Source organism: Aplidium turbinatum, chromosome 7 (assembly GCF_918807975.1).
Source record: "Aplidium turbinatum chromosome 7, kaAplTurb1.1, whole genome shotgun sequence".
Lineage (NCBI taxonomy): Eukaryota > Metazoa > Chordata > Ascidiacea > Aplousobranchia > Polyclinidae > Aplidium > Aplidium turbinatum.
The window spans coordinates 7,889,196-7,911,031 of NC_137478.1; the positions used below are offsets into that span (position 1 = coordinate 7,889,196).

A 21,836-nucleotide genomic window follows, 5' to 3' on the forward strand; every position below is an offset into this window, starting at 1 on the left:
AATGCTCGAAAGTCATTTATCGAAAGAGACTGGTTGATGGCATCGGTTTTGCGTTAAGCTTTTTACGAAGTCTGACAGATGAAGACGTAACCTTTCCGCTGTGCTTATGTAAAAAAACAATTGTAGGCCTACTGAAGGCGTGCATATTGCTTGAGCTTATGAGAACGAGGGCCAATTATTTTATTACACCATGTTAATATTTGCCTGTGTCACTCTCTGATCTAATGATAGCCAAAAAGATAGTTTGTTCGGTGTGCAAAAGGGTAATACAGTTGTTGTAGCCTGCAGTGTCCTTCAGGGCCGTCTTGCAAGTAGGTGACACTCCTTCTTACAGCCCGACGCTCCTACAAAGACGGCTGAGACTTAGCGACGTCTGCTTCCGTTAAAGCATAAGCTACCCATGGAGCTGGCGTTTGGAAGAAGAGAAACGAAGGCCCAGATAGCCTTCGTTTCACAATTGACATTACAGTACATCCAACACATGGGAGCTTTGCAACTAACCACTCCACACTAATGCAGTTTATATCAATCTTTGTACACTATTTACATTGTATCGAAAAAAGCACAAAAACTGATCTTGAAGTAAATAAGCAGTAAATAGAATTTGTACGATATCTAACAATCTATAGTAGTATGCTACGATGATGGAATGCATGCCAAAAAAAAACAACGTTTCTTCACGGCAGTTCTTGTTGAAACAATTTACACTTCTATAACCGTGAGGCTATAGCTTGATACGGGTATAACAATGCTTCAGTCAAAAAATTGAAAAATCAGCGAGGGGCGCAAACGTGTCTATCCAATATCCATGTAGCTGCTTCAAACGGTATTTGTGGTACGGTAAAGAAAAAAAAACTGTTGTCGAAGTCACTCAGGAAATACATATCAAAATTTACAACAGTGATGAAGCATGGTGTTTTGTGCAAAATCGGAAACACTGGTATGTTTGGCAGAGTTGAACACTAAAACTTGACCATAGAATCGACAAGGATAAAAGTAAAAAAAAAGGTGTGAGTTTCAAAAAGGTAAAACATTACACAATTTTTAAGGAAGAAGACAAGCATAAATTGTAAGAAAAAAGTGAGGGTTGCGAAAACTGGAAATTAAAATTTCATCCTTGTCGATTCTATGGTCACGTTCTAGTATTTACCTACTGAAGAATTTATAAAAATGAGTTGTCTAAGGTGCAATATCTGATATTGATGATAAAACAGTAGCAAGTAATATGACAGTGCAAATAACTTGTTGAGGTGTTTAACTTCATTAGTTGCAAATGACACAAGTACGGAGTGTTGAAACTTAGATGATTTGTCTGCCCAATAAAAACAAAGGCAGCACTAGCAAAATCAATGAGTAACAAACTAGTCCCGGTCGTGCAAATGCTGAAAATATGAAACAAAAACTTACGATAAACCAAAGATAATTGTACAATGTACAGTGAGCAGCCTTTTTGCTTCACAATGTTGAGTAGGCCTAAGCAGCACCAAGAATTAAACCTTTTCTTATGATTAAGAAATAACGCATACACAGTATTAGAATATTGATTGTACGTCACATGCAAGATAGGTAAAAACAAATTGGAACGCTTTAGCAGGTAAGAAATATTTTTAGCTGTACATGTGAAAGCGGCCAGTTAACAAAGTAGTCTTTTTTTGCATAAATGCAACGCCTGCAGACGTTAACTCGATGCAAAAAAGACTGATTTATAAGCTGGATGCGGACTATGTGGCTTAACACTATTTTATGAAGCAACAGCTGATTAGGTAAGATGGCAGTCAGATTTTTGTAACACTTGAAGTTTATCAAAGAAAAAACGCTGTAAAGAATCAGCGAACAGTTAGCGATAAAATTATATACAAGCTAAACAACACAAAAAGCTTCGCCAAGTCTGCTGGCTATACAGCAGTTGTAGGAGCAAAGTTCTGCACAATTAAAAATGTGATGCAATCATGATTTGTGTGTTGACAAATACTCAATTCAACCATAAATAAAAACTAGCCATTCCCTACGACGGCAGTGTACACGCAATGGCAGCAATAGGATTTCAAGAGAACCATGAAGTAACTGTAAGAAATAAGATTTTAAACAAAAAACTGAATAACTTGAAGATATTAGTGAGATACAGACAAACCACTAAAGAGTCACGTAAAACATATTATCTACTAAACCAGCAATTCTTAATTTTTTCCCTTACGTGACCCACCCTTGCCCCCCAAGATCGCATTGCGAACCAGAAGCAGCTATCACAAAATGACAACACAAGCTGTGTCTGCATGTGCGCAGTGCATCCAAAGCTCCACTTATCTACAAGTACAATGCCACAGGATTGAGGCAACAATCTTGGCGGTTGAAACTTTCTTTTTGTTCCTCAAAAGCGCGGATTGTACAGTGATCTAACAAGTCTGGTTATTTTTCAAATTCGCTGGGTTCATAACTTTACAATAAAATATACGATTCTGTGCTTTGGTGGAAACCGCTGTAAAACTGTCAGGCGTATTCTTAAAAGACTACCTAAACAGAAAAAAAAACTACTTCTATTTTAACCGGATAACACAAACAGTAGGAGTTGAGCCTCAAGGCAGAAGCCACATATCAGTAAGGTCCACTTAAGACAAGTTCAATTGAATCTCTGTCTTCTTGCTTGAATGCCAAGGCTATAACCTTCACAATGTCATGATGACTGAGACCTTTGAGGGATTTTCCATTTGCTTCGTGAATAATGTGACCTTTCTTGATGCGGCCACACATCTGAGCACAACTGCCTCGCTGCAACAGAAAACACAATCAAATTAACGACTTGGTTTTAGCCTTTCCTTTCAAAGTTGTGATAGATTTTTATCACAGTCAGCTATTCTCGTTTTAGTTGCTTTATTGTGCACAGCAACATGATTCTGTGCTTTGTTATATGTTAGCTACAGAGTCGTTGTCTGATCAAGCTCTGTGAAGAAGTATTCGTGTTCCATTAACGCAGTGGTTTTCAACCTTATTGGTGGAACGGAACCCAATGCAACATTCCAAAAACTCGAGGAACCCCTGTTCAATCATTTAATTGCCTTATGCAAAAAAATCGTTTGATTAATAAAATTAAATTGAAATACTCATGTTCAGATTTATTTATGTACAATAAAAATACAAACTGTAAAAAATTACATTTATTCTCATAAAAAATTCAATGAGAAACTTGAGCCTGGTGTTTGTTGCACAAGTCGCAAACTAAAGTGTAGCAAATTTATTAATAGTGGCAAACCTAATCAATATTTGATTATATTTAAACAATTTGCGTATAATAATAAAATAGACTCTCGGATTTGAATGTAAACTTGCGGAACCCCTAGACTTACTGGCGGAACCCTGGTTGAAAACCACTGCACTAACGAAACGTTGAAACAAATGAAGGCTATCACTTACAAGTTACAACACAGAACGTAAGAATCCATCAAAGTTTGACACAAATCTATTTCGTGAGACTACAGTAGCAAAGGTAACATGAAAAATCTGTTGTGTTTACTGAACTAGTTGAACGAAACCGACCCAAACACAAGCAGTGACGGATGACGCAGCATTTATCCTCGGACCGAGAAAACCTCTTTCCAAGCTTAAACCAAACAGTTTCATAACTTTTAGAGGTGAAACCACCAAAGTGGACAGCATGCCAGAAATAATGTATTTGAAAATCTTTTTAGTTATGCCAATTCCTGTTTTAAACTTATCTTGTTCATCTGACGACATAAAATAAAATATACAAAAATTACCATTAATAGAAAAAAGAAATAATGTGTTTGTATTTAAAATAATTAAAAAAGTTAAGTTGGCACCATACTTGTACACAAGCCAAGGCACGATTAAAAATGCCTTCTGGACTCACTAACACCAATCTCTCGCAACAAAAGTAGTCATTTCTATATCCTTTCAGCGTTAAACAGTGTTAAAGAGATGTAAAGTGACAGTTTGTGTTAACTGGGACTAACCTGTACTTTGAGGACTCTTGGGAGGGGCTGCTTTGTTCCAGCTCCTCCCTCTATGGTTAAACCGAGTGTTAATGCTGTTTTAAAGATCACAATCTTTTGGGTATCCACATCATCGGCCAAACATGGGTGATCATCATCATTATCAGACGCATTGACGGTAACGGGGTTAGAATTCTGGCAATGCAAGAATTGTTAATTTTCAGTAATAGGATGAGCGGTTTCGCAACTATTCGACTTGTTGGACGACAATCTTCTTTGTTTGAGCCCGAGAGTTTATCTTTTACCGCCCCAAGTCGACGGCGTTACTCATGCTTCGCTGAAGGGCGATTTAGGGAACAGTCAGTCTACTAGAGAGCACCATCCAAAACAAGCAGACCTTCCGCAATATTTAACCACTTTTGTGTTGCATCGGTGGATGCATTGCACTCTGTGTTTTCATAACGAATGCAAAATAAAACGACTGTTATAATTGTCATTAACAAAAATTTGCTTGGTTTGGTTTGATTTTAAATCTATATCCTCGGATTGAGAAAGCCTCTGAAAATTGCGCATACTCCGGCAGTTTTGCATATTTGCAGAGGCTTTTGACGCAGGCCCGGTTACAGAGATTGACGGAGTGAAGTTTCCGATTGTTAAAATATTGTTGCCTGTGAGTTATTCCATCTATTTGGTGCCGATGAATAGAGAAGAGCTCTTAAAATGCGTTGCTTGAGTGCATACCCCGAAAGTCGAACCAGCGCTGTTTGATTTTGCGGTTTCTTCGTACACAAAATTGGCGCTTGATTAACTGAGCGACTATTTGCTTTGAAAACCGAATAGCTAGGCCACGCCGAATACGCTACTGCGCTACTGATTTCCTGCATAATTATGAAGCAGTTTGATATGACGTACCGTCAAAACAACATGCTTTGTGAACGGATCTTCGTAGTCCCGGATGACAATTGGCTTTGGAATATCAGATTTCTTTGTGCTGAAATACACAGAGATCAAACCATACTCTTGAATGGAAAATATTCATGAGTTAACTTCAAAAAGTTATAGTTTATAGCTCAACCGGTTTCTTGTGAAAAGGTTTACCTTTTTAATTTGGACCAAAGGAAACTGTTTTTTATTTTTTTATTTCTGTGTCCCGGATCAGTCGTAGCTGTAACTAGTGAGCGTGCATTCATATTTGTAGTTAGTGTTTTTAGCTCAATTTATGCAAAATTGTGTTGCAGTTAGGATAATCGACCATGCCACTGAGCAAAACAAACATTTGAGCAACGTGGATCTAAACCAAGTTAACAAATGCCTTTCACAAGCAATTCACCTTGGCTCAGTGTGCACGTCAGCCTTGACAGAGATGGGCTTCGATTTTGTAACTTTTTCATTCACAGCGTTTCCAAAAGTCACGGGACGAAAAGAAAGCTTGGGCATGGAAAAATCCACGGAGTCACTCAGGGAGCTGGTGGATGATGCGGCAGACATGGATGCGGCAGTGTTGCTTGTGGATGCTTCTGGAGCAGGAGTAATGATTGATTTTTTATTCCGTTCTTTCATAAGTTTAATAGTTGGGTTTTTTACAGGTTTGATGAAGCTGCTGAAAGTTGGCTTCGTACGGTTGTCGGATCTGGGTCCTTCAAAGAAGCTAGGATCAGGAATAGATGGATGACTATTGGCTTTAGTGGATGCCTTTATTCTCCCAGAATGTGAAGAAATGGGGTTTTCAAGAGCCAAGGCAAAAGGGCTTTCAGCACGTTCATCTTTTTTGATTTTGTTCACTGCGCTATAAATGTGATCCTCTTCCATGGGTGAGGATGAAGATTGGATGTCACTATTTCTTTTCCCATCAATGGATGTTCTGCGAGAAAGTGAAGATCTTCTTTTTGGTTTGACAGGAGGAGTTTTGTGTGGTATCGGAGGAGGAGGATTAATGGGACGAACAGGAGACAATTTAGGTGGAGGAGGATAATTGTTGGAGTCGGAGTTCTGTTTGGAGATATTCAGTGAATTATTAGGAGTGGAATTGTGGTAGGATAATCTTGGAGCGTCGTCTTCTTCCACGAGATCAGCTGGTGATGTGGATACCAGAGAGCTGTCAAAATCCTCCGGTGTTGAAGTGCGTGTAAGATGCTCATTGGAGCCAAAAGACACATCTTCTGGAGGAAGCGGAGTACGAGAAGGCTGATTGTTCCGCAACGCTTCCACTTCCCTTCTCAAGATCAAGACGTCAAATCGGTCCAAATCGTTCCCGCTGATGCACTCACGGACAGCTGACATCAATGAAGCCTGCACAAAAAATTGTATTTAACTTCTTGCACCGAACTGTGTTGGGAGCATAAACGAGAAAACAACAATACGTCATTTACAGTAACAAATGCCAAGGGCAATGTTGTATGGTGGTTCCTCAAGAAATTAATAAGTGTCAAACAAAGCAGCATTTACATTAAACGCCTTACAGGCTGTCTTGTTCAATTTTTTCTGCTTTCTCTACCTTCCTTGGGTCAATGCAAGTTTTAAGTTATCCAATTTTGAAAAGATGCCGAGATCTACATTCCGTCTGAGAAAGCCTCTTCTTCAAGAAACTGATGCAAGTTGCCAAGCCAGATACCAATTTAGAATATTGAAATTGAAACGTTGTTGTCGGTAAACTTCACTGTTAAAAATTTTCGTAATTTTACTGTCAAAAGAGCAGTAGAATATTACTATCTTGTTACAGTACTTGAAATTACTGGCCATTTTGTGGTATATTTACTAGACAAAGACGTTTTTTTACTCCAAATATAGTAGAATCACTGATTGAGCAGTTTTAAATTTTACTTCTTTTCGTAGTAGATGATTTCACTTCTTTTTTGGAAGTGAATTTACTGGTCTGTGAAAGTGTTTTGCAATTTTACTGACAAAAATAGTAAAAAATTTCACTGACTTTTTATAGTTTTTTTTTAACTTGCATTGGCAGTAATTGTACTATAGGTACGGTAGGCTACATGGGTAGTAACATTTTATTAACACCGTTATTTTAGTCCGATTAGGCTACTATACTCCTGTGCAGCAATATATTTAGCACTTCTACGAAACGTCAACCTTTTTACGGTCACACCAGCACATTCTCGAAACAGTGGGATGCTACGTTATGTCATGCCTTTCTGTTTTGATATCTGATATAGGCTACCTTGGCCAGCAATATAGAGTTCGTGGGTTAATTGAAACAATCATGACTGGAAGGAAAGTTTGCTAGAGATCCGAACTCACGGGCTTCCAACAAAAATGTTTTAATTGTTTGTAATATTGGTTCCTTAAAAATGCACTGAAAGTACTAGAGAGTCGAACCGAACCCGAGTTTTATAGTCAAACGGTTCGACTCTCTGACTAAAACCCGAGAATTATTATCACTTATCAGTCGTCAGCCAACGGGCTGGCGAATGTTATCCTGGTCCGCGCTCAATTTCCCGCCTTCCCGCTCAGAATTTGCAGAGTCTGATTAGCGTTGCCAGATGGGGAAATAGGATAACAAATTTAAAAAAATTCTGGTGAAATTCAATTTTAGAGGCCTTTGATGCCAAATTTTTTGACTTTGGGACCAGAAAACTTTTTGGTAAAATCTAATGAAATTTTCCCCCAATCTATTTTTTTTAAGAAAGTTTTTTTAAACTTTTAAGCGAAAAATCCCCGCTCGTATAGAAAACGTTTTGCAAGAGGTTTGCGCATGCGTGACGGCAGTGTCTTATGTCTTAAAAACTATTTGTATTTTTAGGCAAAATTGTTTTATTTAGGGTGTTTTACATATCTGGTGAAGTTGTATGCAATCTGGTGAAATTTTATTTACTTTTTGGTGCTAAGCATCTGGCAACACTGAGTCTGACAACTGAGCATGTGCAAGGATGCAAGCATCAAGCATGGTTGCAGGAATAGTGCAGTAACTTAGTTACAGCTGGTTTTGTTGCAGTCATAAGTTTCAGATAGACAGAGGAAGCGTGTCAATAGCAAAAGTAGCATCGTTAAACCTGTATCACTGAACAGGTAACAAGTTTAATCCTACAAATGGTATCTTTGCTGATTTTTTTTATGTTTACCATGGACAAATGAGAACAATATTAGCGTACCATTGAAATTAATTTATTTCGATGCTTTTAGTAAGTTAACTGCATTAAACTGCTACGAAATTACATAGTTAAGCAATATGCACTGAACAACTATGACTTAGATCAGGCAGGTCGGTCTGTCAGTCAATGCAGTGAGGCTCTGCCCCTCCCTACAATTTTCTAACCACTGCACCCCTGAGTCAATGTGAAGAACTACCTAACACATCTTCCCGGTATACCAGTATTGTAGCCTACTGAACACACAATGTTGAAGTAGTCGAGCTCTGTTGTAGTAGCTTCTAGCATTCGGACTCTGGATTGGAAGATCCAGTGTTGGAATCGTACTATAAAAAGATTAGGCAGTGGCTATTTGACCGGCGCCGGTCTTTGAATCTGAAATACTATTTGACCGGTCATGACATCACTATACTGTAGTATACAGGCACCTTTTTCTCTTTCAAAGCAAAAGACGAGAAGCGCGTATATAAGTTCTAAATTCGACAAGCTTATTCAACTCGATACGTGGTGTGTGCGATACGGTACTTCGCCGGCTTCTATTCTAGAGGGAATGAGTTTGATACTACCCGGAAGCGTTCTTTTTTCTTTAACTACCGTAAATTTTGACCCGAAGTGCATTTTTGTAGTCAATTTTTAATTTCAGTTGCCTACAGCCCAATTTCTTATGTCTTTTCAAATGTGAGTAATAAAGTTAGAATTTTTTAAATTGGCGGGAATTTGAGAATTTCTCTGGGTAATTTTCCGTTTGTGGCCGTGCTAACTACTGATATATAGCCTACTACATAATTTTTCATTCAGGCACGTTTTAAACCTTTCAAGGGTTTGCCACCTTTTCCCGTTCATTAACGTGCTGGTAGGTCTATATCGATTTTTGTAGTTAGTATCTTTTTTGTCCCAGACGCGTTAATGACAAAAATAAAATGATTGATTGATGTGACCGTTAGGGTGGTCCCCAAAATCGAATTTTTGAAATTGCTATGTCTTACCCTCTGAAAAGTCTCTAAATGACTTAAAACTAAACCTATAAAAAATTGAGACCCATTGGACTACGTTTAGGGGTGCCACAATGAACTTGAAAATCGAGCTGGGGGGTCGTGGGGAATTTTTGCTCAAATTTACATAACTCCAGAACCAGATGAGATAGAGAACTGTGCTTGGTGTCAAAAGATGCAAAGCAACCATATTCCTATTTGTGCTCAAGAGGAAAGTATGCTCTAACTGCTTTAATTTTTGAGAAAATGCAAAAAAACTGAAAATAGGGTTAAAATCAAACTTTTTCGCCCTATGTTGCTTCAGTGAATTATCTATGCTTTACTGCAGGCAGCCTGTATGTGTCTGCCTGTTGCTGTAATTGTATTCATTTATTTAATTGCACCAATGCACCTATTAAAAAAGTAGTTTCCTATATACGGGTTAATTTTCCAATCACAGTATGACACAACCATGTGGCTTCTATTCCTCAGCTTTCCATGACTTTATTTAGTATCAAGACATAGCAGTGGCACTTGTTCACTATTTGGCTAAGAAAGTTGGTGTTTTTGTTACCAAGCAGATATGTTAAGTTCAATGGGCAGTAGAAATTAGAAAGGGTGTTTCAGAAATGGAAATCATTGCTGAAACAGCCTTTCTAATTTCTACTGCCCGTTGTTCACTGGAATGGAAAACTCCTTCCAGATATAACTGGTAACAAAAAAAGTTGAACGGTTACCACTAATTGTCACTGGAATGACTACTAACAAATTGCTTGGAGTGCCAAAGTTGCAGTCTTCATCAGGAAGTGCGCAAGCTACTGGACTAATGGTAGGCCTATGTGTTAAAGATTGAGGTGTTGTTGACAATGTAAGAGCAATGTGTTTTGACACGACATCCAGCAACACTGGTGTTTGGTCTGGTGCCTGTATTTGATTGCAAAAGAATTAAACAAGGACTTGCTCCATTTGGCTTGCTGTCACCATATTCTAGAACTTGTGTTGCAAAGAGCGTTCTCAACATTGGGCCATCATCTGGACAAGATATTTTTGTTTTCAGGTGATTTAAAGCAAAGTGGGATAGCCTAGTTTTGACAAAGATCGTTATGTCACCTTAGAAAATGATGACTTCTGCTGTGCTGATGAGATCATTAGTTTTTGCAAAGACCAGTTGGAAAAAACTCAATTAAGAGATGACCAAGAGTTCCTTGAATTATCTATCATAATTCTTAATCGAGCACCACCACATGGCATTCGGTTTCGTTATCCCGGCGCCCTTCACCAGACAAGATGGATGGCCAGTTGGCCACTGCTAGTATATATGCATTGAAGATTTGGCTGTTCAGAATGCAGTTTGATTTGACCAATAAGGAGCAATATGATTTCAAAAAAATTGTCATTTTTGTGTTAAAAGTATACTTCTTTCTTGTATTGTAATGTGCAGACGCATTGCTTATACTTCTAATCTTGGTTTACTGCTTCTCTAACAACGTGCGACCCACGGAATGATCTGCAACCCCAGATAAAAAGACTAAAGGAATATCAGCAACATGATTCAGCGGTAGCCAAAGAAGCAATGAAAACATTCTCAATGCACTGATGGTACATAAGTGAGGATGCAACCTAATTCGTACCCTGAACCATTCGTACCCTCATTTGGTACCCTGAAAAAATCGAGAAAAAAAATTAAAAAAGCCAAAATAGCACACGGATCGGAGTTTCCGGTTAACCCTACCTTTATGTGAAGAACTCATCGGCCTTGTATTTTTTGATGATGGTGTTTCAAGTATTGAAAAAGAAGCTATGGTTTTTGCCTTGACCCATAAAAGTATGAGTAGTCCACCATTGAAGCGTATTTCTTCATTGCCAGATGATGTCTTTTCAAAAGATTTATCAGACTTTGTCACATCCAACACCATGCGATTGTTCCAGATTCTGGATTTGCCATCTGACTTTCTAAAGCTGGAAGTTGTAGCATGGGATTTGGATGAAAGTAATAAGAGAACAAAAAGCGTTGTTAGTTAGTATTCATGTGATCACCGATTTTGCTGAAAGAGGTGTTGCATTGATGCAAAATTTTAACAATTTGCTGACAAAAGATGAAAATCAAATGCAGTATATTCTGCGTCATCTTCGAAATTGCAATAATAAGAATATTGAGATTTGAGAACCACTTAAAGTCCACAGACTGAATCATATTTGATATACGAGACCTGTAAATGTGTCCACTCTAGGTGGGTGCGATCTAACTTATAAACATATTCAGCATATCATTACAGTATATTTTATAGCCCATTACAGACTGGAGTAGTTGCTACTGCCGGATTTGGCAAGATTGTTGCCTATTTTTCTTCATTTGTGTCTGCACTCTGCAGTGCATTGTATATTGCTGAGGTTTTGTTTTTAAGACATTTATTTAGGCGATTCACCTATTTTGACAAAATTTTTGTATTTTTGTCATTTTTCACTGGTCATGTGGCACCTCTAAACCTTTATCAAAATACTTCAAACTTTTAGTGAACTGTTTTTTAGTGAAATGGAACCAAATGAGAGGGTAAGAACCAAACTTTTCCAACTTTAAAATTTTACCATACATTTGAGGACCACCCTAGTGACCGTGTGTGCCGAACGAAGCATTACACTTTTGCTCTCAACAAGTTAGATATATACAATGCTTCTTTTAAAAAAATGGTAATAGTATGTAAATGTAATGCAACTCAAATTAAAAATTGACTACAAAATGCACTTTAGGTCAAAATTTAGTTAAAAAAAAAAAGAATGCTTCCGGGTAGTACCGAACTCATTCCCTCTAGAATAGGAGTCGGCGAAGTATCGCACGTGCCACGGATCAAGTTGAATAAAATTGTCGAATTTAGAACTTATATATGTGCTTTGTAAGAGAAAAAAAAAAGGTGCCTGTATAGTGATGTCATGACCGGTCAAATAGTGTTTCAGATTCAAAGACCGGCGCCGGTCAAATAGCCACTGCCAAAAGATTACTAGGCATGGCTGCTGCAACTGTCTTCAAAATGAGAAAATATTAGGTAGCCTACACAGTTTTAAAAAAACAAGCTGTGACCCTAACTAGAGAGTATATCTGCCATATCTGGTGCTACGCCTTGCCCATGAGTAGCCAGGGAGTAACGACATTTGAGATGCAACTCCATTTTACCTCAGAGTGAAACCTCTGCCGTCAGTTGCAGTTTATAGGCCTAGTCAATGCCCAGGACTGTTAAAAAGTGAGAACTAAATAATTGAGTGGTTTATCCAGCTGTGGTGATAAAACTTGTGGTAGGCTGATCTTTCGTGTGTGACCAGCGTGAATAATTTGAGCAGCAGGTCCAGGGTGGTAAACGATAGACCCTCAGCCCTGGCCATAGATCAAGAAGGAAAAATCCCCATTAGGCTACAGGAAGAGGACCAGTACTTATTACTGGTATTATTCGTGACAACGTCTCATAATACATGTTTTAAACCAATTTAGGTTTTTTCATGCTTTCCTGAGCATGTGTTGTATTTCATTTCATTGAATAACTTGATACTTGGATATTATCCTTGTGTATTTATGATGTGCCGGGAGACAACTGGCGGCTGGGAGACAACTTGCCCATCTCAGTGGGATTAGTGGAACTGATTACAACATATTTTAAAGAAGATTGCTCAGCGATTTATCAATGCTTTGAGGTAACGTACATCTATTATTATTTACTTGCAAACACAGATTTTTTAATACCCAACCTTCCCATTCCCGGAAGAACATCCGACACATACTTTGCAAATTTATATATAGCTTATATATAACTTGTGTGATATGAACACCATGCTACTACTGCTAATAAATTCTATTTCATTGCCTTCTTAGCGATAAGAGTGCGGCTATATGAGTGTTTGACAATGTTTGTATTATTTTCAATATCTTAAAAATGTTGAATTCAATTTGTAGGATTCAGCTATCTCCCAGTTTGAAGAAACTCGTGTACCAGCATCCAATAATTGTGTGTTTTGGTAAGTTGTGAATGAGCGTTTGTACAATTTTGACTGATGTACAAGTGAACTTTTGAATTGCTCACCTAAATATGAAGTTGGTAAATGTAAATATGCACTAATTTCAGTCTTCGTAGTTTCATTTGTGCCTCATTGCATCTGCAGGGCCCACTCTTGCCAGTGCAGTGAAGTTTCTCGTATTCATCGAAGGCAACCTTGCAATGGAAACCAAGTCGTTTTTTTGTAGCGCTGGCTTACTTCTTCTGCTCATATTACGTCTTTGCAATGTCATATCCAGATAGTGCAGCTGCAAGTCTGGAGTTTATACAGAGGTATGTAAACCTGTAATGTGTTTAATTGTTTATGTATGAGCTAAGGAATAACAATAATGGAACTCCCTCCTTCACAAAGTCATTCATACCAGTGACAAGCTGGTCTGGAGTGGGATTCAAATCCACGAAGTTCTTGACAGTGTCTCTCTACTGCAGCTAGTAAGAACTGCACCCATTACCGGAGGGATTGCGTCTTAGACCACTCGGCCATCCAGACTGATTATTAGAGGTGTTAAACTGTTAATACTAGTTATGTACGCAAGTTCCAAGCCACAACTCCAGAGGATGACGATTATTCTAAGGTTTGTGGAAGTGACAACGCATTCTGATCAATTTGAAGGTTTCACTACACGATGGTATTGTGGTGTAGTTACAAACATTGCTAAATATCACAGTCAAATTTGAAAAGATCCACTGATATAACTTGTGTTGTTTCCTCAGATACTTTGCTCGCATTGGGGTCATCCGTCATGACAAGAAAAAGTGGGATGTGCACCCTAAAGTACTCCGACTGTGCAACGAGGTCATGCTTCGGCAGGGATGTTTGTTATGAAGATTGAAGCAAGTCAAGAAATTCACTGTTCAGTCGCTGCTGCTTCATGCTTCGCCGAAATATAGCCTCGACTGAACTCTGCAGTTAAAAAAGCGAATTCACGTGTTCGTGAAACATCAAACAAATAGCTATACTTGTAACATCTTGAGAAATATATTGTAAAACATTGTCGCCAGTGAGGTCTGCTGTACACAATAAATTTATATCTGCAAATGCACGTGTGTAATATTTACTTGTAGAGAAAGTCATTTTACTCTCATAATGCCGTTTGTCACAAAAACTATTCGGAAAGTTATTTTGCTGCCTGTCCAGAGCAGTAATGTTACTGATCAGAAACATTTAAAAAATGACTATCCGGAGCAGTAATTCTACTGATCAGAAACATTTAAAAAATGACTATCCAGACCAGTAATTTTACTGATCAGAAACATTTAAAAAATGACTATCCAGAGCAGTAATTTTACTGATCAGAAACATTTAAAAAATGACTATCCAGAGCAGTATTTTTACTGATCAGAAACATTAAAAATATGACTGTCAACGGAAGTAAAAATACTTCCATTACAGTAAATAAAATTACTACTTAGGAAGTTATTTTGCTGCCTGTCCAAAGGACAGTAAAATTTTTTAACAGTGTTTGTTATATACTCTCTTTGAAGGACGCTGTTCAAGTGTGCGTTGTACAGTATACGGCAAAAGTTGTACAGTATACCTGTTGCTTGATCTTGTTATTTCTTTGTTTACTTATCGGATATTTGTCGACATACTGTAGGCTAGTTACAAGATATCGCACGGACGAGCGCTGCAACGTACACTATACAGTACACACGATGTGGCACAGGGGGTGCTACACCCCTTAAAATTAATTTAATTTATTTGAAAATGAATAAACAAAGTTTTTTGACTAGCTTATTCAAATAGAAAGCAAAAAGGGAAGAAATAAGTGAAATTGAGATTTATACAGTAGTCTCCGCTTATCAAGCCCACGGTTAACAAGCCCACCAGCTTATTACGCTCACTTTGGTCCCGTCCGGAATAACTTCCATTCATTACTGTAATAGAAAATGTACCCGGCATAATAAGCCTACCCGCTTAATAGCGTAAACATTGCCAGGATCCCGAAGTGGGCTTAATAAGCGGGGACTACTGTATACCAGTAATCATCCTTAAAATTTCGTAAGCTTACTTTTTCAGGCGTATCAAGCAGCTCGGATAAGGCCAACACCAATGCATCTGGAGTGACGTTACCGGTTGCGTATTCTTTGACGTAATAACGAAGACAACGACGCTCGGAATCAGATAATGTCATCCAGATGTCCGATGCAAGAAGAGCTTCCTCCAGAGTGGCCATGGTAGAGGAGACCTTGATAGCAGACTGGTGGAGCGGAGACTGCGCGAGCATGTTCGGTAGGATCATCTGGTTGTTTGACATCATCTTCCTCTGGAAGGATGTCTGTAAAAAGAAGCAAAATGTTCATCAACTGCGTAGTCGAGAGGTGGGCGCACTGATATAACACTCGAAAGGGCGCAGGTTTCACGACGCTTATGAGCATGCGGATTAGGGTGGCTCATTTTCCTTGATGTTCTTTAAAATTTTTGTCAGTTTGGAATAATGTTCCATTTTGCTCACTGATATTTGTAAACCAAAAATTTTTGTTGGGTTTTGACCTTTGACCCTGGTTCACCCAAGGAGAAATTCTGAATTTTTCTGAAAAATTAGTAAATTTCGAAGTGGTTTAGAAGTATCTCAAGAGAGGATTTCTCAAAATTTGACCACGTGATTTTGACGTCACTTCCTCTGTTAACTTCCACGTGGAACATCTTCACCCTACTCCAAGTCTGAGAGTCACTAATAGTGCATGCTTTTAGTGTCATTTTAGTTGATTTTACAGCCTTTTCGCAGTCAGTGAATCTATAACGTCGTAGACCAACAAAAAAATTTGGCATAAAAGATGAAAGTCATTTTAGAGTATTTCAGGGCCCCTGATTCCGAAAATGCACTTAGTTTTTTCGAATTGCCTCTAGTTTTCGAGATATTCGACAATGAAAATATTTTTGAAATCGTTTCTCAAAAGCATTCAATTAGCAAATTACTTATTTTCAGCCCTGTTTACCATTATGATGTCATAATTGCACTTGTCTAGTTCAATTGGTTCATATTGCACGAAAGTTCAAAACGCAAGCAAAGGTTGAAATGAACTGTGTTTAACGTAAGGGAGACATAAATACTCAATGAAAACAGTTGTGAATCAGTAGGCCTACATCACAAGAAACATATCCCGAAAGTCATGTGTTTATGAATGCAGCTTTATATTGAAAAGGTAGGCCTACTGAAATGGATACTTGTACAAATGAAGTTTTATTCCAAGCCTTTGCTAAGGCCAAGTCTTTGCTGCAAGAAGTTTTTTTCTGGTCTATAGGCTAAATAAATGGCATATAGGCTAATAAAATATGCCTTTGACAAGTAGGATGCTGTACAAACAACCCAGATATATTTTGCTGCATGAAGCAACGCAGAGGACCAACACATTTTGCGATAGATACAGCGCTATATAAAAACAAGCATTATTATTATTACTTTGACATGAAGATAAGACCTGGGTTCCTCCCAAAGTATGCAAACATTGCACTCAAACCCGTTTCTGGGCTCAAGGCCAAGAAGTTCAGAGTGCCATGACATAAAGAGAGCCGTGGAATCACCATGAAAATTGATACTTCTGCACGGTGAGGATGTTCGAAGGAAGTTGGAACATCATGTTTACATGGAATGTGCAAGGCAGTCATTGCATGGACGTTGCTATTTCTGTTTTTTGTTTACCCTCTCTATAGTTTCAAGTGGTGATTTGCTTGAAACAATAGGAAAACGGGCATAACTGAGAGTAACCTCAATACCTTCAGTAATGTTTTGGAGCAAGGTCAAGTTTTTTTCTCAAAACCATTTCTACCACCTACTGTAGTAGTTAAAGATTTAGTTATCAAAAGTGGTAGCTGCAATCTTGGCTCCTCATCTCGATCAACATGGCATTCTTGACTCCAAGTCCAAGATTACGTTCTTCCGCAGCAAGGATAAACGCAGCTACTTTACTGAAGAACATAACTTTGTATTCTGTAATTATATAAATGGCCTTCGTACCTTGATGGGTGTTGCTCAGTAGGCCAATCATAATAAAGAGTTGCGTTTGTTCATCGATAGCTTTGTTTTGTTTATTTGTCTAGTTTGTTAAGCAAAACAATGTATGCATTTTGTTTGTACTTAGTAGCTTACTTAGTAAGTCTGAGACTGTTGAAATCAACAAATATATTAATGCAAAACGCAAGTTATATATTCTACATCTTGTATCCTCAGGCTTACTTCGCATCATATTTTGATTGTTACTAGGCCAGTAAACGTTAAATAGCTGTTTGTTTGGGTTGTAATCAACGTGATTGGTTCCAAATAGCGTTTATACAACTCAGAAATGTGCCTGGGATTACTTCCAGTTTTGTCTATGTAGTAAACGACACGACGTTAAATCTATAGGGGCTCAAAATTGCGAAAAAAATGTTTTTGCTGTAACTCAAAAACTAAAGCCAATTCGAGAAAACTTAGTGCATTTTTAGAATCAGGGGCCTCGAAATACCTTAAAATGACTCTCACATGTCTTTATATAAAAAACAGTTTTGTTGGCCTGTGAAAATCGATAAACATCGTCAAATGATTCAAGAAACTGAAAGCAGTAGATATTTACTACGTGAAGAGTGCACAAAGAAAATCATGTCTGAAATGTTGTAGAATTCGACATTTTGAGAGTAATACATGTGTCAGTGTTCATGGAATACCTAATTAAACTACTTTGCTTGCTACAAGTTTGTGTTACTGCCTCTTATTGTGTCCATTAAGATGCTAGAGTGCATTAGAAGATAGCGAGTAAGCAGTTTCAGGGATAAGCGAAAATTCGATATTTTGAAAAAATTCAAACCAGGTGAACCAGGGTCAAACATTAATATTTTTTTGTAAAATTTGGTGTAGGAGATACATTTACCAAAAGGAACAATATTCCAAACTGACGAAAAATTTAAAAGAAAAAAAATTTTTTTTGGAGATTTTGCGCCAGCCTAATGCGGATATGTCTTTGGCAGGATGCCTAATGACATGCCTGAAGGGAGACACGAAGATTGGCTTCCTTGCCTTCCAATCCAAATAATATAAATCTTCAACTATTGTGCAGAAGCCTGGATACGACAAAAAATGACCAAAATGGAAATGTTGTTACTTAAGTTCGTTTTCAGACTCACGCCCAGTAGTTGAAGTTTTAGATTAAGTAGACGAGAAGGCAAGGAAGTTAATCTTTGTGCCTCCCTTCAGGCATCCCTTTAAGTGTTTTGAAAAAGACAAAACCATAAAGTCATGTTTAAAAACAGAACAACTGAAATGGTAGAAATAACATCTAAGACAACGTTTTATTAGCAGATAATTCATTCTGCAGACGTTGATAAAAGGTTCAATTTAGCCAGCTGAGTGTAAAATTCAAGCCAGTACCATAATCCCATTTCTGGCTTCTTTGTTGACAGCTTTCTTAAGTTTCCTGCTGCTAGTAGTCGAACTGTGCCAGGAGATGCGATCGTCTGTCATCTTGGACGAAACAGAGGCATGTTGATTCTGCAAAGTGACGTCCAAAAACGTAATAATGCAGTGTTGGGCAGTGACATACTGTTTTTTCAGTGTAGTGTTTTCATTAATTTTACCCAAAACTCAAGTAGAGACAAAGTAAGGTGCTGAAAATTTAAGTTTAACTGATAAGCTTAGTTGCTATTTAACGCGATAAAATTCGTAAAATTCTTTGATTTAAAAATAGCAACCCTGACCTGCGGGATCCTCCCAACATAGCGGACAGTCATGATGAGGAGGGGACTGGACTTAATCAGGGACACACATTCAGCATGGGTGGCTCCCTCCAGGGATACATTGTTCACATCCAGTATCTCATCGCCAGCCTATGAAAAGATGTGAAGTCAACGGCAGAGGAACTGCAGTGATGCAGGACAGTAAGAAATCGGCGCAACCGATTTCTCGGGCTACGATAAGTAGAATTTCAACCCATTTGGCGTAGAACTGAAACTGTTATTTCAAAGTGAATCCCTTAAATGTCCTGAACAGTTGTAAACAACGACGCAAACGTGTTCCTTATTAATTCAAGAATGAAGTATTTCGGGGAATATATGATTTTTTCGGAAATAGCATTTTGATATCCCTGGTACTTCGTCATAGATTGTCGTCGAAAAAGTGAAACAAAAATTTCCCCGACAATATTATGTTTTTCGCTTTATTTTGTACTGTGATTTGTTTTCTTGCATGGAGTTATTTTTTTCGCTTTCCGCGTTAGGCAAGACTACCGGCTATACATTAAACTGAATAGCCGTCCAAGGTTAAACTTGGCTATTCTTCTAATGATTGCAGGGGCTGTAGGCTGGTTAGTGGTTATGTTATCACACATTAGTAATATGTATTGAGAATAAATATAGAAAGACAGTCCAGGAATGTCACGATAATTTTTCAAAATAAATAGAAAAATTTTTAACCCAACCATCGCGTAATGCAGGTTGTGGACAGGCCAAAATCAAATGATCAGTTTATTTACTGTTTGTGCAATATGGACAAATTTCTACATATCTGCGACATAAACGGTGACCTTTGTGTTTCTGCAGCAATTTTTTAACTGGATAAAATAAAACCTTTCTGATATATGTTGCGAAAACTACTCGTATGTGAGCACTTAGATATTTGAAATAAATAAAATTGGGATGAAATTAGCAAAATGCTTAACACCAACTAATGCAGTGACAGTATTGTTACTATATCAAATCTATAGAGGAAATTTGCAGGGAAACGTCGGTATCATTATAACTAACCTTCAAACCAGCATTCTCAGCCGCCGATAGTGGATCAACTCCAGTCACATAAATCCCCAAGCCATACTCTGATCCACCTCTGACCATGAGGCCCAGACTCTGCCTCGCCTTGACAGCCAGAGTGACCTGCAGCGAATGAGCATAAACGAGATCATGAAAAATGCTTTTAAATTCTAGCGGTTGTAGCGGTCACGGGTTCTATTTGTTCACTTTGCTTAAATTGTTTGACGTCATCATGCGGGCACAACGACTGAAGGAAAGTAATAATCTGAAACAAAATTGTCATCATTTTTCAACTAGGTAAAGTTCAAGCTACCGCTGTTTCTTCGCTTTATTCCCACCACCAAAGTTAAGAAGTTTTTCTTCCGTTTCACCTGTTAACTATTGTACAGGTACATACACTCAGCATAGAATTTTTCTTGAAAAATACAATGGACTCAAATCTACAGCAGATGAAACCCTAACTTTAGCTGTAAGCACATGATGACGTACTGACCTTCCTTTCACCAGCTTGCAGAAGATGCAAACTACTTCTTCTGCTGTCAAGCACCGGCTTAGCATATTGGTTTTTCTTTGATATGCTGTGTGGTGGAGAGGCTGGCCTACCGCGGGTATCCACCCATGGTACGTCATCAGGAGATACTTGCTTGCTTTTGTAAGGCTTCACAAACATACTCAAGTTCTCTACAGAGCTCAAGATCTGAAATCAAAAAGTATTGTGTCATTTTTTTGCGCTTTCGACAGAAATTGCGGTTGTCATGCATAGCTTCCTGGAAATGCGGCCTGATTTGTCGCATTTTGGAGTTTAAAATAAGACCTTAGAAAGAAGACCTTAAAATATAATTTTTAGAAAATTTCATTCACAGTTAACAAAAGTTGGCAAATTCTGGAAAGTTCTGCAAAAAGTAACAAATCAGGCCGTATCTCTAGGTAGCCTGCGTATCATGTAACTCTACGTGCGAGACGCATTACTGCGAGCTCAGCTTCCCAGCTGTTGTTGTTAGCTGCTGGAGTTGTTTGCATGTTTGCATAAAGAAAACAGACAATTTATATGAATTTAAAATTCACTTAAAAACATTGCATCTTACTGAACGTCATGACTAAAAGAAGTTTTTTCACCCTCGTTTTTACAGTGCCCAGAAGCATAGTTTGCACTAGATGGAACAAGCGTTATATCAATGTTATTGGTATTAGAAAAACGGCGGTAAAGCAAAAACTAGTAAAGCAACCACTAAATTCCAGCATGGTCTTTATAATCAAAAAGCTCAGAAATTTATTTCAAACAGCAAGACATTCAACTTGACTGGCCACGGGCAAAAGCCATTGGAATCACCGTAAAATGAGAAAAGGATGGGCTAAACAGCTTTCCATTATAAATTGAAACATCCAGAAATTTCGTAAAATACAGCTGTGTGGTGTTAGGGATGAAACTGATGTCTTGATTGTAATATCCAGGCAAATTTGGTTTGAGGTTAGTGGTAGAAAAGCATAAAATCAGTTTTGATATCAAATGGATATTGTTTGAGTATATAACCGAGAAAGTCTGCACACACAAATTTGTTGAACAAACTCAACGAGTTTTCTTTGCAAAACTTTCGCATTTCTGAATTTTTTTTATCCAGGTGCTGGTAAACAAGCACAAGGGAAAGCTGTTGCTGTCGGCGTCGCAGTAAAGCTCAAAATTAGCTGCAGGTGAGCTGGAGCTTCATCAGGGTTCACGCAGGAAGAAGCGAATTAGCAACAACTCTTTTTCAATTGCGACAAAATCCCGAAAGCAGTCATTGAATTCGTTGCTGTTCAGGACAATATAATACTTGATTTCGCAATTATGATGCAACAATGATTCTAACTTTTCTCGCCCGCTTTTCTCTTTTCTGTGAGAAAATGTTTTCTTAATTAGTTTTTATAAAAATGCAAGTTGAATTCGTATGAATGCTGTGCGTCTGCGGGCCAAAAATAACACGTTTTGCAACAACGGCGCAGGCCATACAAACACGTATCGCGGGCCGGATCTGGCCGGCGGATTGGACTTTGGACACCCCTGTCTTAGACTCTAGAAGAGG

General features: G+C 38.2%; 1 protein-coding gene and 1 long non-coding RNA gene across 2 annotated transcripts in view; one reads left to right on the top strand and one right to left on the bottom strand.

Moving 5' to 3' along the window:
- Positions 1 to 516: 516 nt before the first annotated feature.
- Positions 517 to 21,836, bottom strand: part of LOC145774698 (whirlin-like) — a 28,978-nt gene continuing 7,658 nt past the window's right edge. Inside the window, exons 8-16 of the mRNA XM_082585991.1 lie at positions 20,270 to 20,473; positions 19,774 to 19,899; positions 18,730 to 18,858; positions 18,404 to 18,523; positions 15,071 to 15,337; positions 5,278 to 6,236; positions 4,860 to 4,938; positions 3,969 to 4,142; positions 517 to 2,766 (exon numbers count right to left, since the gene is read on the bottom strand). Of these exons, the coding sequence (XP_082442117.1) occupies positions 2,593 to 2,766; positions 3,969 to 4,142; positions 4,860 to 4,938; positions 5,278 to 6,236; positions 15,071 to 15,337; positions 18,404 to 18,523; positions 18,730 to 18,858; positions 19,774 to 19,899; positions 20,270 to 20,473 (2,232 nt within the window). The 3' untranslated portion in view covers positions 517 to 2,592. The remainder of the gene's footprint in view (positions 2,767 to 3,968; positions 4,143 to 4,859; positions 4,939 to 5,277; positions 6,237 to 15,070; positions 15,338 to 18,403; positions 18,524 to 18,729; positions 18,859 to 19,773; positions 19,900 to 20,269; positions 20,474 to 21,836) is intronic.
- LOC145774699 (uncharacterized) lies at positions 12,600 to 14,144 on the top strand. The gene is made up of 4 exons (XR_014290045.1): positions 12,600 to 12,699; positions 12,959 to 13,020; positions 13,165 to 13,331; positions 13,773 to 14,144. It is a non-coding gene; the product is annotated as an uncharacterized LOC145774699 (long non-coding RNA).